The sequence below is a fragment of the Symphalangus syndactylus genome, chromosome 4, assembly GCF_028878055.3.
Source record: "Symphalangus syndactylus isolate Jambi chromosome 4, NHGRI_mSymSyn1-v2.1_pri, whole genome shotgun sequence".
In the NCBI taxonomy this organism is placed as follows: Eukaryota; Metazoa; Chordata; class Mammalia; order Primates; family Hylobatidae; genus Symphalangus; species Symphalangus syndactylus.
In genome coordinates this window covers 157,398,471-157,410,624 of record NC_072426.2, presented here as the reverse complement: position 1 = coordinate 157,410,624, position 12,154 = coordinate 157,398,471, and the positions used below count along the sequence as shown (strand labels likewise).

At 43.5% G+C, this 12,154-nt stretch overlaps 1 protein-coding gene across 10 annotated transcripts in view; it reads left to right on the top strand.

The window, feature by feature from the left end:
• ENPP6 (ectonucleotide pyrophosphatase/phosphodiesterase 6) overlaps window positions 1-12,154 on the top strand; it is a 213,052-nt gene that overhangs the window by 48,894 nt on the left and 152,004 nt on the right. Inside the window, exon 1 of one of the 10 annotated variants that reach the window (XM_055276521.2) lies at window positions 6,943-7,537. The exons of the other annotated variants lie outside the window; for them this stretch is intronic. Coding sequence (XP_055132496.1) covers window positions 7,297-7,537 — 241 coding nt within the window. The 5' untranslated portion in view covers window positions 6,943-7,296. Of the gene's footprint in view, window positions 1-6,942; window positions 7,538-12,154 lie in introns of those variants that run through there. 10 annotated transcript variants of the gene reach the window in all.

The window sequence follows — 12,154 nt, the reverse complement described above, 5'->3', positions numbered from 1 at the left end:
GTTTTCTGACATGAGCAGCCATCTTTAAAGAACTAGGGTTGACTTTCTGCAGCCAATACATCCTTTGGTGGGAAAAACTGGCCTGGTACCTTGAATAAACAGTTCACATAGTTGTCTCACACATAAGAAAGGAATCTCACTTCCTGGCAGGCCCAAGATCATCAGAATATTTTGGGGACCTTGAGGAAAAAGGACTTCACCTGTATATCTGCAGGTATTTCAGGCAAAGTTTGGTGGTGAGTTCTTAGCTTGGCTTCTTAGCCTTTAGAGGCTTTTAAGAGTCCAGTCTGAGATTGCTTATTAAAATTTCCAGCAAAACCAGCTTAAAAGCACCTATTTAATTATCACTATTCTTGCTGCACTTATGTAAATAAGCAGGCCAAGTTTAATCAAACTATTTTTCTTACAAATAAACTGGTCTTACTGTGATTATTTTTTGTAGAAATGGGGGTGACCAAAGAGAGAAATTTATGTTTCAGAAGAAAACTATAGTTCACCCGTTATTAAATTCTAGCTCATTGTTTTTGAGCATCTGTAAACTGGATCCTGAATTCTTCTAGTTTTCTCCAATATCTGGCGCTGACTTTCCAAACATTTTCAAGTTTCCTCCCGCTGTTCTGACATGGAATTACTGAAATTAAAACTGCTCTTTCCTGAAGCCCTGAAAGCTGAAGCTGGATGACTTACTATAGAATTCAGAGAAGTCACCATAATAATTTACGTATAAACAACCTTCCTGTCTGTTAGTGTATGCATTACTCAGAAAGTTCACTGAAACATCATGCAAACTGCAAATCAGGAAAACCTGTCAGATGGCCATTGCCAGTCTCCACTGTCAATGTCAGTCACAACAGCTTAATTCCAACTGAAGATGCTTCAAACCCAGCATCTAGAAATCTCATTTGGCTGCCCTCCAGACTTAGAAACTAGTTTATAGACTGCTTCAAACATTAATCTTTATTTTTTTGTTTCCCTAGAAATGCATCGTATTCAAACCTATTTCCTTGCACCATATAGATGCCTAACTTTGATGAGAACTCACCTGCAACACCACCTCCTAAAATGAGGCCACAACTTTTTCACTGGACTGACCTATTCCCAGGTCCCTTACCAGTCAGCTACTAACTCCATTTTTCTCTCGACACCCACCAACTCAGCTTTTAGTGTGTGAAATTTCTAGGGAAGTTTCAGACAAAGGAAATGAAAGAGTTTGGGAAATACCATCCCAAAATACAGTGCTTTGGTATGCTGATTATTTTGAACTAAGGACATGAGGAAGGGTGGATGCAGGCAGAAGCTTTCTTGAGCTCCACTTATCTGCCTAAAGATGAATCTTCCAAAGGGAACTCAGTTGTCATAAATCCCCTCCCCCAAAATCTTACCACCAGGGAAGATTAACTCGCACCAAAGGAGAGGAGGCTGGAGATTGACACCATGTCCAGAGATACTATAACCTATTCTTCTGAGGGCTGCTCAGAGACAACGTTTATTACTTGAGGGACTTTTTATCTGCTTAACAAGATAATCTTTATTTACCATACATTTCCTCCATTCATTCTTCCGGAACTTGTGTCACGACCTTCCCCAGAAGCCCTAAGTCCCATTCCTTTCTGTAACTCAGGGTGCTATATAAGCTTCAATCATCTGACCCTTCTTCAGGTCTCATATTTTTAAGACTCCTGTGTGTCATATGTAATTAAATATGATTTTTCTCTCATTAATCTGTCTCATGTTAATTTAATTATTAGCCTAGCCAAAGAATCAAACAGTGTGAATGAAAGCCATTTTTCACTCCCCTACACCACCTTTGTCGAATGTCAATTGAGTATAAATGTGTTGGTTTATTTCTGTCCTCTCTATTCTGTTCCTTGGGTCTACGTGTCTGTTTTTATACCAGTACCATGCTGTTTTGATTGCTATAGCTTTGTGGTATGTTACAAAGTCAGATAGTATGATGCCTCCAGCTTCATTCTTTTTATTCAAGATTTCTTTAGTTATTCACAATTCTTTCTGGTTCCATACACATTTTAGGATTTTTTTTTCTATTTCTGTGAAAAATATCATTTGAGTTTTGATAGAGATTGCATTGAATCTGTAGATTGCTTTGGGTAATATGAACATCTTAATAATATTAATTATTCCAATCCATGAACATGGAATATCTTTCCGTTTATTTGTGTATTCTTCAATTTCTCTCATCAGTATATTGTCATTTCAGCATACAGATCTTCTACCTCTGTGGTTAGAATTATTTTCAAGTATTTTTGTTTTTTTTTTTGAGACAGAGTTTCGCTTTTGTCACCCAGGCTAGAATGCAGTGGCGCAATGCAACCTCCACCTCCCAGGTTCACGTGATTCTCCTGCCTCAGCCTCCTGAGTAGCTGGACTTACAGGCGCCTGCCACCACACCTGGCTAATTTTTGTATTTTTAGGAGAGACGGGTTTTGCCATGTTGGCCAGGCTGGTCTCAAACTCCTGACCTCAAGTGATCTGCCTGCCTCGGCCTCCCAAAGTGCTGAGGTTACAGGTGTGAGCCACCATGCCCAGCCTATTTTCAAGTATTTTGTTCCTTTTGATGCTATTGTAAATGAGACTGTTTTCTTATTTTTATTTTTGGGCTGTTTATTGTTACTGTATAGAAACACAACTGATTTTTGGATGATTTTATATCTTGCAACTTTGCTCTGTGTGTATGTGTGTGTGTGTGTGTGTGATCTTTAGGAGTTTGTACATGTAAGATCATGTCATTGTCAAGCAGAGATGGTTTTATTTTTTCCTTTATAATTCTCTTGCCTAATTGTCTGGCTAGGACTTCCAGTATGTTGAATAGAAGCGTTCCGATCGAGCATCCTTGTCTTATTACTGCTCTTAGAGGAAAAGCTTTCAGCTTTCCACCACTGGGTGTGAAGTCAGCTGTGGGCTTTTCAAATATAGCCTTTATTATGTTGAGGTATTTTCCTCTTTTGCTACTGACCTTTTAGTCGAACCTCTTTGTATTTTTTTGTTGTTGTTTAGTAGTTACTCTGAGGATTACAATATGCATCCTTATTACAGTCTAGTTAGAATAAATATTCAATCACTTTACATTTTGCTCTTGACATCTGACTTTTCCCATTTCATAAATTACAAAGAACTTCACAACAGCTTAATTCCATTCAAACATTCTACCCCTTTCATTTAGGCTGTTGTTTTATGTCTTTTAATTCTTCGTAAGTCATCACTCGCAGCATAGTGTTATTCTTTTTGCTTTAAGCAGTTATTTTTAAGGATATTTATAAAAGAAAAACATAGTCTTTTATATTTACTCACGTATTGATCATTTATGGAATTTTTTCCCTTCCTGTGTATATTAATTTTCATCTTGTGTTATTTCCTTTCAAAGGACATTCTTTAGTTTTTTTGTGTGTGTACAAGCCTGTTGGTAACTAATTCTGTCATCTTTTGTTTATGTAAAAATGTCCTTATGTCGTCTTAAATTTTAAATAATATTTTTCCAGATACAAGGAGGGTTGACATGGACCAACAAAAGGCCAGCAGGGCTGCAAAAGCTGGGATGAATTAATAGGACCAACAAGGGTGGATGTTGGCCGACATGGGCTGACTTGGGGCCTCTCTCTCAAATTGCATTGATTCTACAGCTAGAAACGACCTTAAAGCTTTGTCACTTTTCAGAGGTGAAAACTGAAGCCCAGAAAGGCGATTTCTTCAGAATCAATCAATTGCATCATACCAGGATCCTGACTCTGGAATCACGTTTTTTTTGTTTTTTGTTGTTGTTGTTGTTGTTTGTTTTGTTTTGTTTTTTGTTTTTTTGTTTTTCTGAGACTCTTTCCCTTCCATCTCACCTGTCTCTTCATAAAGGGGAGGCACCAGGGTGCTGACTAATCTGGACAGCACATTCCTGAGAGCTCATGCATGTCCCTAGAGAGACTTGCAGCAGCTTTAGGACAAAGGTTCTTTCAACTTCTGGAGTAAATTGTTCATATTTTGCATTATCTAAGTGAAACCCCTGTGGACAATGACTTTACAGTATTGCCAACCCTTGAAAACAAGTTACAATAAGCACTTATAAGCATTAGGTACTGATAACCACTCCCAAGTGAAGACATCCAGATCATAGACACATAGCTTTTGGATCACAAGACTTTGGGCACTTAATATTAACCACCTGTGTGACATATGGCTTTTACCTATTGCTTTTTAGCTTTCATTCCCAGTCTTTTCTAGGTTAGACGGTTCAAGACCTGGAGTCTGGCTTTGAGCAACCCTAGGATTACCTTGGCTTGAATTCCATCCAGTATGTCTCTTTCTTCATATATTGATATGTATATTAAAGATTCATATTGGCAATCATTTATTGATCCAAAGCTTTAGAGACATTGTCTAAACAAGGTCATAAAACAATGTGATCATAAACATTATCATAAAACAATGATGCCCCCACCCCAGATATATCACAACAATCTTTGTGGAGCCTTGGGAGCCTCCGGGGACCTGTGGACACTCTAATCTGAAGCAAGTTACTTCTGAGTTGACACCCACAACAACTCAATGAGGCACTCAGGGAGCCATATTTTGAGTGTACCCTTGTTAGTAGTGGAGAAAAGTGGAAGTCCCTCTTATATTCATCTTTAACATTTGGAGTGCTTAACCTCTCCCAAAGTGAGCTCAGAAGCCATCCCAAAGTCAATCACTTGGACTTGCACTGTGACTCCAGCTTCACAGTCCAGACAATCTCCAAGCCTCTCAGGAACTCACAGAGCACAGCTATCTGGGCCTCCCACCTCCGTGGGCCCTCACCAGGGGAAGAAGTTCTTCTTCTAGCACATGTGATGTTCAGTGTCTAGGACGCCCATCAACCCATCAGCATGCACCTGCCTTTTCCCCTCCCCTCCCCTCTCCTCCCCTCCCCTCCCCTTCCCTCTCCTCCCCTCCCCTCCCCTTCTCTCCCCTCCCCTTCCCTTCCCTTCCCTTTCCTTCTCTTCCCTTCTTCCCTTCCCTCCCTTTCCCTTCTTCCCATCTCTTCTCTTCCCTTCTTCTCTTTTCTTCCCTTCCCTCCCCTCCCCGCCCCTTCCCTTCCCTTCTTCCCTTCTCTTCTTCCCTTCTTCCCTTCCTCCCTTCCTTTCCTTTCCCTTGCCTTCCCTTCCCTCCCTTCCCCTCCCCTTTCCTTCCCTTCCCTTCTTTGCTTTTCTTCCCTTCTTCTCTTCCCTTCCCTTCTTCCCTTCTATTCTTTCCTTTCCTTCCCTTCCCCTTCCCCTTTCCCTTTCCCTTCCCTTCCTTTCCCTCCCTTCCCTTCCCTCCCCTCCCTTCCCCTCCCCTTTCCTTCCCTTCCCCCCTTTTCTTCCTTTCTTCTCTTCCCTTCTCTTCCCTTTCCTTCTTCCCTTTTCTTCCCTTCCCTTTCTTTCTCTTTCTGCCTTCCTTTGTTTCCTTTTCTCTTTCTTTCTCTTTCTTTCTTTCTCTTTTCTTTCTTTCTTCCTTCCTTCCCTCTTTCTTCTCTGTTTTCTTTTTTTCTGTTTATAGCAACAATACCACACAGCTCAAAGAAGAAAGAATAACATTGTTTTCAAAGTAACGACCATTTAGGATAAATTCCCCTTTTCCTTATTTCTTAATAAGAAAAAAAATTTAAATTTAATTATAAAAAGCATTACCTCTCATTGGAAAAAAGAATTCTGATCCTTGGCCAAGTCCCCTGAGATGGGAGTGGTAATTTGGCCAATGTGTTTCTCTTTTGCAGCATAATTTAAAAAGTGACATGGTTATCCTGTGTTTGGGCTTGACTCAAATACAACAGAAAAAGAGGAGAAAAGACACAAGCAGAGGGCAGAGGTGGAAGAGGGATTTTGGGGTTGACTGAGAGTGGCTGGTGTGGCTGGTGTCTATTTTCCTTCCCTGGAAAGTTTGCCCGGAGCCTGCAAGTTTCCTCAGGAGCCAAGCGATGTTATAATGCGAATAACATCTAACATTTGTTCAACACTTGCTATGGACCATGCATGTTGTATGTCTTTTTTTTTGAGGCAGGGCCTCACTCTGTTGCCCAGCCTGGAGTGCAGTGTTACAATCATAGCTTACTGCAGATTTGAACGCCTCTGCTCACACAATCCTCCCACCTCAGCCTCCTGTGTAGCTGGGACCAAGCACATGCCACCATGCCCAGATAATTTTTTAATTTTTTTATAGAGATGGGGTCTTGCTGTGTTGCCCAGGCTGGTCTCAAACTCCTGGCCTCTAGCAATCCTTCCACCTTGACCTCCCAAAGTGGGGCACTGCACTCAGCCATGTTTTATAAGCCTTCACGTGAACTGTGTCGTTTAATTTTATGTAGCATGACAGAGCCACTCTAGGGAACCCCCGGACTCTGGGTACTTTGTGCTAACTCTGTCTGCTCCCCAGCTCACATCTGCCTCCCTGTCACTAAGCTCCTCCTATTTTCCGCTCCGCCTAGTCCTCCCTTTCCCAAAGCCTGCATGGTGATTTCTAGCTCTGCTTTTCCATCTCGAGCTCTAGGTCTCCAGCTCTCTATGTCATTTCCATCCTCGTGGGGCAATGGTGCTTCAGACCATTCTGCCAGTAATGATTTCCCATCGTCCAACTCTGGAAGCTTCTCCCTGGCTCTAGGGCTCTCCTACCAACTGCCTCCTATGGGCACCAGCAGCAGCGAAATCATATTTGAAAAATAAAATAATAACACTGCGCATAAAAACGCAAGTGGCCAAGACATAGACAAATAATTGTTTTTACGTGCTGTGACTACAGAGACACAGCTGGGAAGTTTACAAATGGGCCCACCGAAATGTATTGTTTCCTGTTTATGCACTGAGTCCGGAGGTTTACGTTACTAAATTCTAAGTGAAAAAGAGTTTAAATGAGGCCATGATGTGGGATAACAGCAAATTAAAATCTTGCCCTTTTCCTTGGTTCCTCCCTTTGGTTAGCTCGACTGCAAAGTTAGTGTTGACTTTGTCATCTTCTAAAATTCCACCTCTGTGGGTGCTTGTATTTCTGGAACGTTCACCAAAAATAATAAGGTTGAACTCTCTACCCTGGTGTTAATTCTGGGTTGTTTGGAACCCAGTTTATCTGAAGGAGTCGGTCTCTGGACTTTCTAGTAAAGGGTGAGCGTAGATTTGTGGAAAAGGGGGTGCTGTTCCTTTAAATTCTGAAAGTGAACTTGGCTCAGGAAGGCCAGCGGCTCAAGGTCCAGCCCCTGGAAGAGAGAATAGCTACAGATTCTCCATCCTCAGTCTTTGCAAGGCGACAGCTGTGCCAGCCGGGCTCTGGCAGGCTCCTGGCAGCATGGCAGTGAAGCTTGGGACCCTCCTGCTGGCCCTTGCCCTGGGCCTGGCCCAGCCGGCCTCTGCCCGCCGGAAGCTGCTGGTGTTTCTGCTGGATGGTTTTCGCTCAGACTACATCAGTGATGAGGCACTGGAGTCGTTGCCGGGTTTCAAAGAGATTGTGAGCAGGGGAGTGAAAGTGGATTACTTGACTCCAGACTTCCCTAGTCTCTCGTATCCCAATTACTATACCCTAATGACTGGTGAGTACCGTGTCCTCTTCTGGGCAGGGAGGGGAGGGCTGGCGTCCAGCAGGGAACAGTGAGCTCCTGGCATTGGCGTCTTATTTAAATGCTCTGGGTTCTCTAGTCCTTTGGGACATCAAAGGTAGATGCAAAATCTGTGTTCTTGGCTGAGAAGACTTTTGTTTTCGCGGTGGTATTGTTTCCCAAAAGTTATACCAAGGACCTGTTTTGGATTCTCAGTGCGGAGGACAGAGAACTACAGCAGTAGATGATATTTGACCATATTAAAAGTGGTTGTTTGTTTTAGAAAGAGAAATTCTAATGAGTCTCGTATTTTCTAAGTTCAAGTTTGCAAAAGCAACAGGTGTCCGTGCATGCGTCCCAAGCTCCTTCTGTCCCTTTTCTCTGCTGTCATGTCATCCTGGCATCCTGTGGGCTTGTTTCTCAGTGTGTTAGACTGTGAAAGTACCTGTGGGGTCCTCAGAGGGGAGTGGTGCTCCTGGATTTCTTGGGGAAGGGGGGATTTTTAGGTCATATCCTTCTCTGTTACTTAGCAATGCCACCTTCCCCTTTGCCTTTTTGGCCAAGTAAAATGATACGGAGAAGAAAAAGCTTGTGTAGTTCAGGTTCCCCTTTTGTGATTTGCAGCATCTACAAAAGATCAACCAACAAAAACTCCACAAAACAAATAAAACCTCGGCTAACCCAGACTGCCTGGGCTTGGGATAGCTGATTTTCCTAAGGACGGCCTTCATCTGAAATTGCCAGGACCCCAAACATGACTGCACGAACCTGAGCCTCTATCCATGCAATAACAGAATGTGCAGCCCTCTCTCTGCTCACAGAGTTGGATTCCGAGTTTCTGGTTTGTTTTTCAGCTATAGCCTTTGTAAAGGCAGCGAGAGGCTCTCAGAAAGAATTTAGCAATCTATCCAGGGAGGCTGTTAAGAATGCACTGTTATTGCTGGTTATGCGGGACTGAGCTATGTGCTCTGAGCACAGAGAAAGCTCTACTAATTATGTTAACACAAAGAGAATGAGATCTCTGATATCTCACGGATCTCCACAGAACACGAAAGCCGAAAGAGTCTAAAACACACATTTATATCTCTGACTTTGTGCATAGATACTATATACACATGTACGTAAAAATGCCATAAACTGATGCCCCAAACTGAAGGGAAGAGATACTTTGGAAAAATAAAAATGAGGGCATGAGAGAGAGAAAAAAATTCAGACTGCACACAAGCAAGGAAGTTATGTATTTGTTTTTTATTTCCCCCAGCAGACAAAAAACAGTCTCTAAGATAAACAGAATTAACAAAAGTCTCTGGCCCTCCCCTGGCATGCGTCTCCCCTTGCAGGGAAGCGGTTTGCAGGCTGCCGGCTCACACATAGATGTGATTGTGTGCACAGCCGACTCCAGCTCTGTGCAGCAGCTTCACACACACAGCCCACCCCCACTCCAGCTGTCTTTCAGAGCCTTGCTGGGGGACCCAGTTCATAAACTGCCACGCCACGTGCAGCTTCTGCAATCTCAGTGGAAAATGAACAAAATCCGTTTTAGAAAGGACTGAAGTAAGTAAAAGGACCATTACAGACTCCACAGAGACACTAAGCCGATGACATGGCCTTTTGTTTGTCAGATCCACACTCCTGATAGGGTCACAAGGAATAGTTTGCACACAGCCTCCGTCATGCTGAGACGCACCTTCTCTTCAGGCTGTGGGTGTTTTCCCTTGTGTTGTCCTGAGAGAAGAGCCCCTTCCGTTACGCGTGGCACAGGTTCCGTGAGTGCCTGACAAAGATCTCACCCTTGCTTTCAAACTGAGGCTGGCCCGAGGAAGCCACAGGTCTCCATATGTGTTATGTCTCTGATGGCCAAATGCATTCACTGACGTGGAAGTCTGCTTGGTCTATATGTTTCATAGAAGCTACCCTGCACAAGGGAGGTATCTAGCAAGGCTCATGTTTCTGTACAAATGTCCTTGGGTATGATTTGTCTTGTACCTACTGGGCAGACTTGCAGACTTGAAGCAGGATTCGCTGCTGGGAGATGCCAGGCCATGAAGCTGGTACCACCTCCACTGTCTTGGAACTGACTCAGAGTTAAATTGAGACTATTTTCCCCAATATCCATACTTATTTTTCCACCTGATGCTGAAAACGTCCTCTTTTATTCATATAAGGAAGGATATAGCCATTGGGAATTGTACCTAAACATATGGTTTGAGCATTTGAGCGTTTTATGAACCAACAAAATTGCTATGCTAGATCTTTTTGGAAGCAAAAGATATGCTGTTTTAGGGTTCTTCAGCATTCACAAGAGAGGCTAAGCTCTCACTTCATTACCCAAATTATTGCTCAGAAGACAGAAAGCCCTTGGTGTTCTTCCCTTTGCATAACGAGGAGTGATGAGTTGTTGGAAAGAATGCTGGCCCTCGAGCTGGGAGAACTTGCTTGGAGACTTCAGGCAAAATAAAATGAGATGAGCTGCCGGGGCTGCATCAGGCCGGGATTTCAGGTGCTGCTGGATGCAGACATAGAACTAGGCAATGCACGGGGAGTTTTATTTTATTTCATTTCACTTTAAGTTCTGGGACACATGTGTAGAAAGTGCGGTTTGTTATAGAGGCGTACATGTGCCATGGTGGTTTGCTGCACCTGTCAACTTGTCATCTAGGTTTTAAGCCCTGCGTGCATTAGGTATTTGTCCTAATGCTCTCCCTCCCTGTGCCCCTGACCCTCCAACAGGCCACAGTGTGTGATGTTCCCCTCCCTGTGTCCATGTGTTCTCATTGTTCAACTCCCATTTGTGAGTGAGAACATGCGGTGTTTGGTTTTCTGTCCCTGTGTTAGTTTGCTGAGAATGATGGCTTCTAGCTTCATCCACGTCCCTGCAAAGGACATGAACACATTCTTTTTTATGGCTGCATAGTATTCCATGGTGTATATGTGCCACATTTTCTTTGTCCAGTCTATCATTGATGGGCATTTGGGTTGGTTCCAAGTCTTTGCTATTTGCACAGGGAATTTTAAAGTTAGGGCTGGACCCTCCTAGGAGGCCTTTGTGTAGAAAGTATGCAAATAGCTGAAACTCCCTTGAGAGGGAGAATTTCACAGTGGTTGGGGATGGGGAATCAACAGGCCTATTTGCGAGCAACCTTTAAACCGTCTAGCCCAGTTGCTGCCATGAAGCCACCATGGCTGATTATTTGTTTGCCTCAAAACATGTTTGTATCAGGACAAACGCAACCAAAATGCCAATCATGATCATGAAGATGAATCAAACAATTGATTGCCAGGAACACGGAGTCTTAAAGCAGGCCTTTCACCAGGGAGATTACATTCAAGTAGGGGAGGAAGAACACTCACGAATGGGCACCCACTAATGTTCTAAAGTGTGTAGCAAGGTGTTGTGAGCCCAAATGTGTCCTCATCCTCCTGTCCCCCAGTTCAGGTTGGGTTTCCAGTACCTCAGAATGTAACCGCATTTGGAGATAAGGTCTTTAAAGGTGACCAAGTTAAAACAAGGCCATTAGAGTAGGGCCCTATTCCAATATGACGGTATAGGAAGGCGAAGAGACACAGGCACGTGCACGTGCAGAGAAAAGGCCATCTGAGGACACAGCAAGGCGGCCCTCGCAGGCGGTGGAGAGGGGCCCAGGAGACACCAACGCTGCTAACACCTCGCTCATGAACTGTGAACAGATAAATTGCTGTTGCTGGAGCCACTGCATCTGTGGTACTTTATAATGGCGGCCCAAGTGAATGAATACACAGAGAATAGGGAGTAGGGCCCCAGCGTGCTGCAGAGGACCAGGGAGAGGAGGCGTTTCTTCCAGTTGGAGTAGCGTGAAAAGGCATTTTAAAGAGGAGAGATCTGAGCTGGAAGAAACAGCCACCGGCGTGGTGTGTGTCTTTACATCTTACTTCAGGCCTAAGCTCTCTCTCTGAAGAGCGGTGTGTGGATCAACTTCATTCTAATGAAAACGCAACCGGTTTAAATGCCCTTGGAATGCTTTCTGTTTTAGTCTACCTTACCATGGATCTTTTCGTAAAGTTATTCTCTCTTTGGGGTAAATTCACATTTGACTGAAGTGGAGTTTAACATAAAGTCAAGGAAAGAAAGCAGTGATTTCTTCAATCCAGGTCATGGGTAAGAGGGAAATGCTGCATCTGTTTTGAGGCAGCGTAACTTAGCATCATTTTGCTAAGGCTAATGGTAACATTTGTTTGCAATTCTCAAACACTTCTGGTTAAGCAGTTGGGGAAAGGGGCCTAGAAACGTTCTGAGTAGCGGGGAAGCCAGTCTAGAATTTTAGAAACGTTCTGAGTAGCGGGGAAGCCAGTCTAGAATTTTATCTTTGCTGCCAGTAACCTACCAAGAGATGAACAGATGCTGAAGTAAGTTTGTTCCACAGTATATTATTATTATTTCAACATTTAGACACTAGTAAATAAAGTGCAGGGAAATTCAATGTTTTGTTTCAGGCACCAAAGAACGTCGTGGTTGAGCTAAGGTGGGGGAGCAGGCATCAGAGACCCCGTTCTCACACAGTAACTGGCCAGGGCCTAGGCCTGCATCTTAGAGTGGCCAGAAGGTTGTGCAAGTGACCTGAGACCCAAGGATAG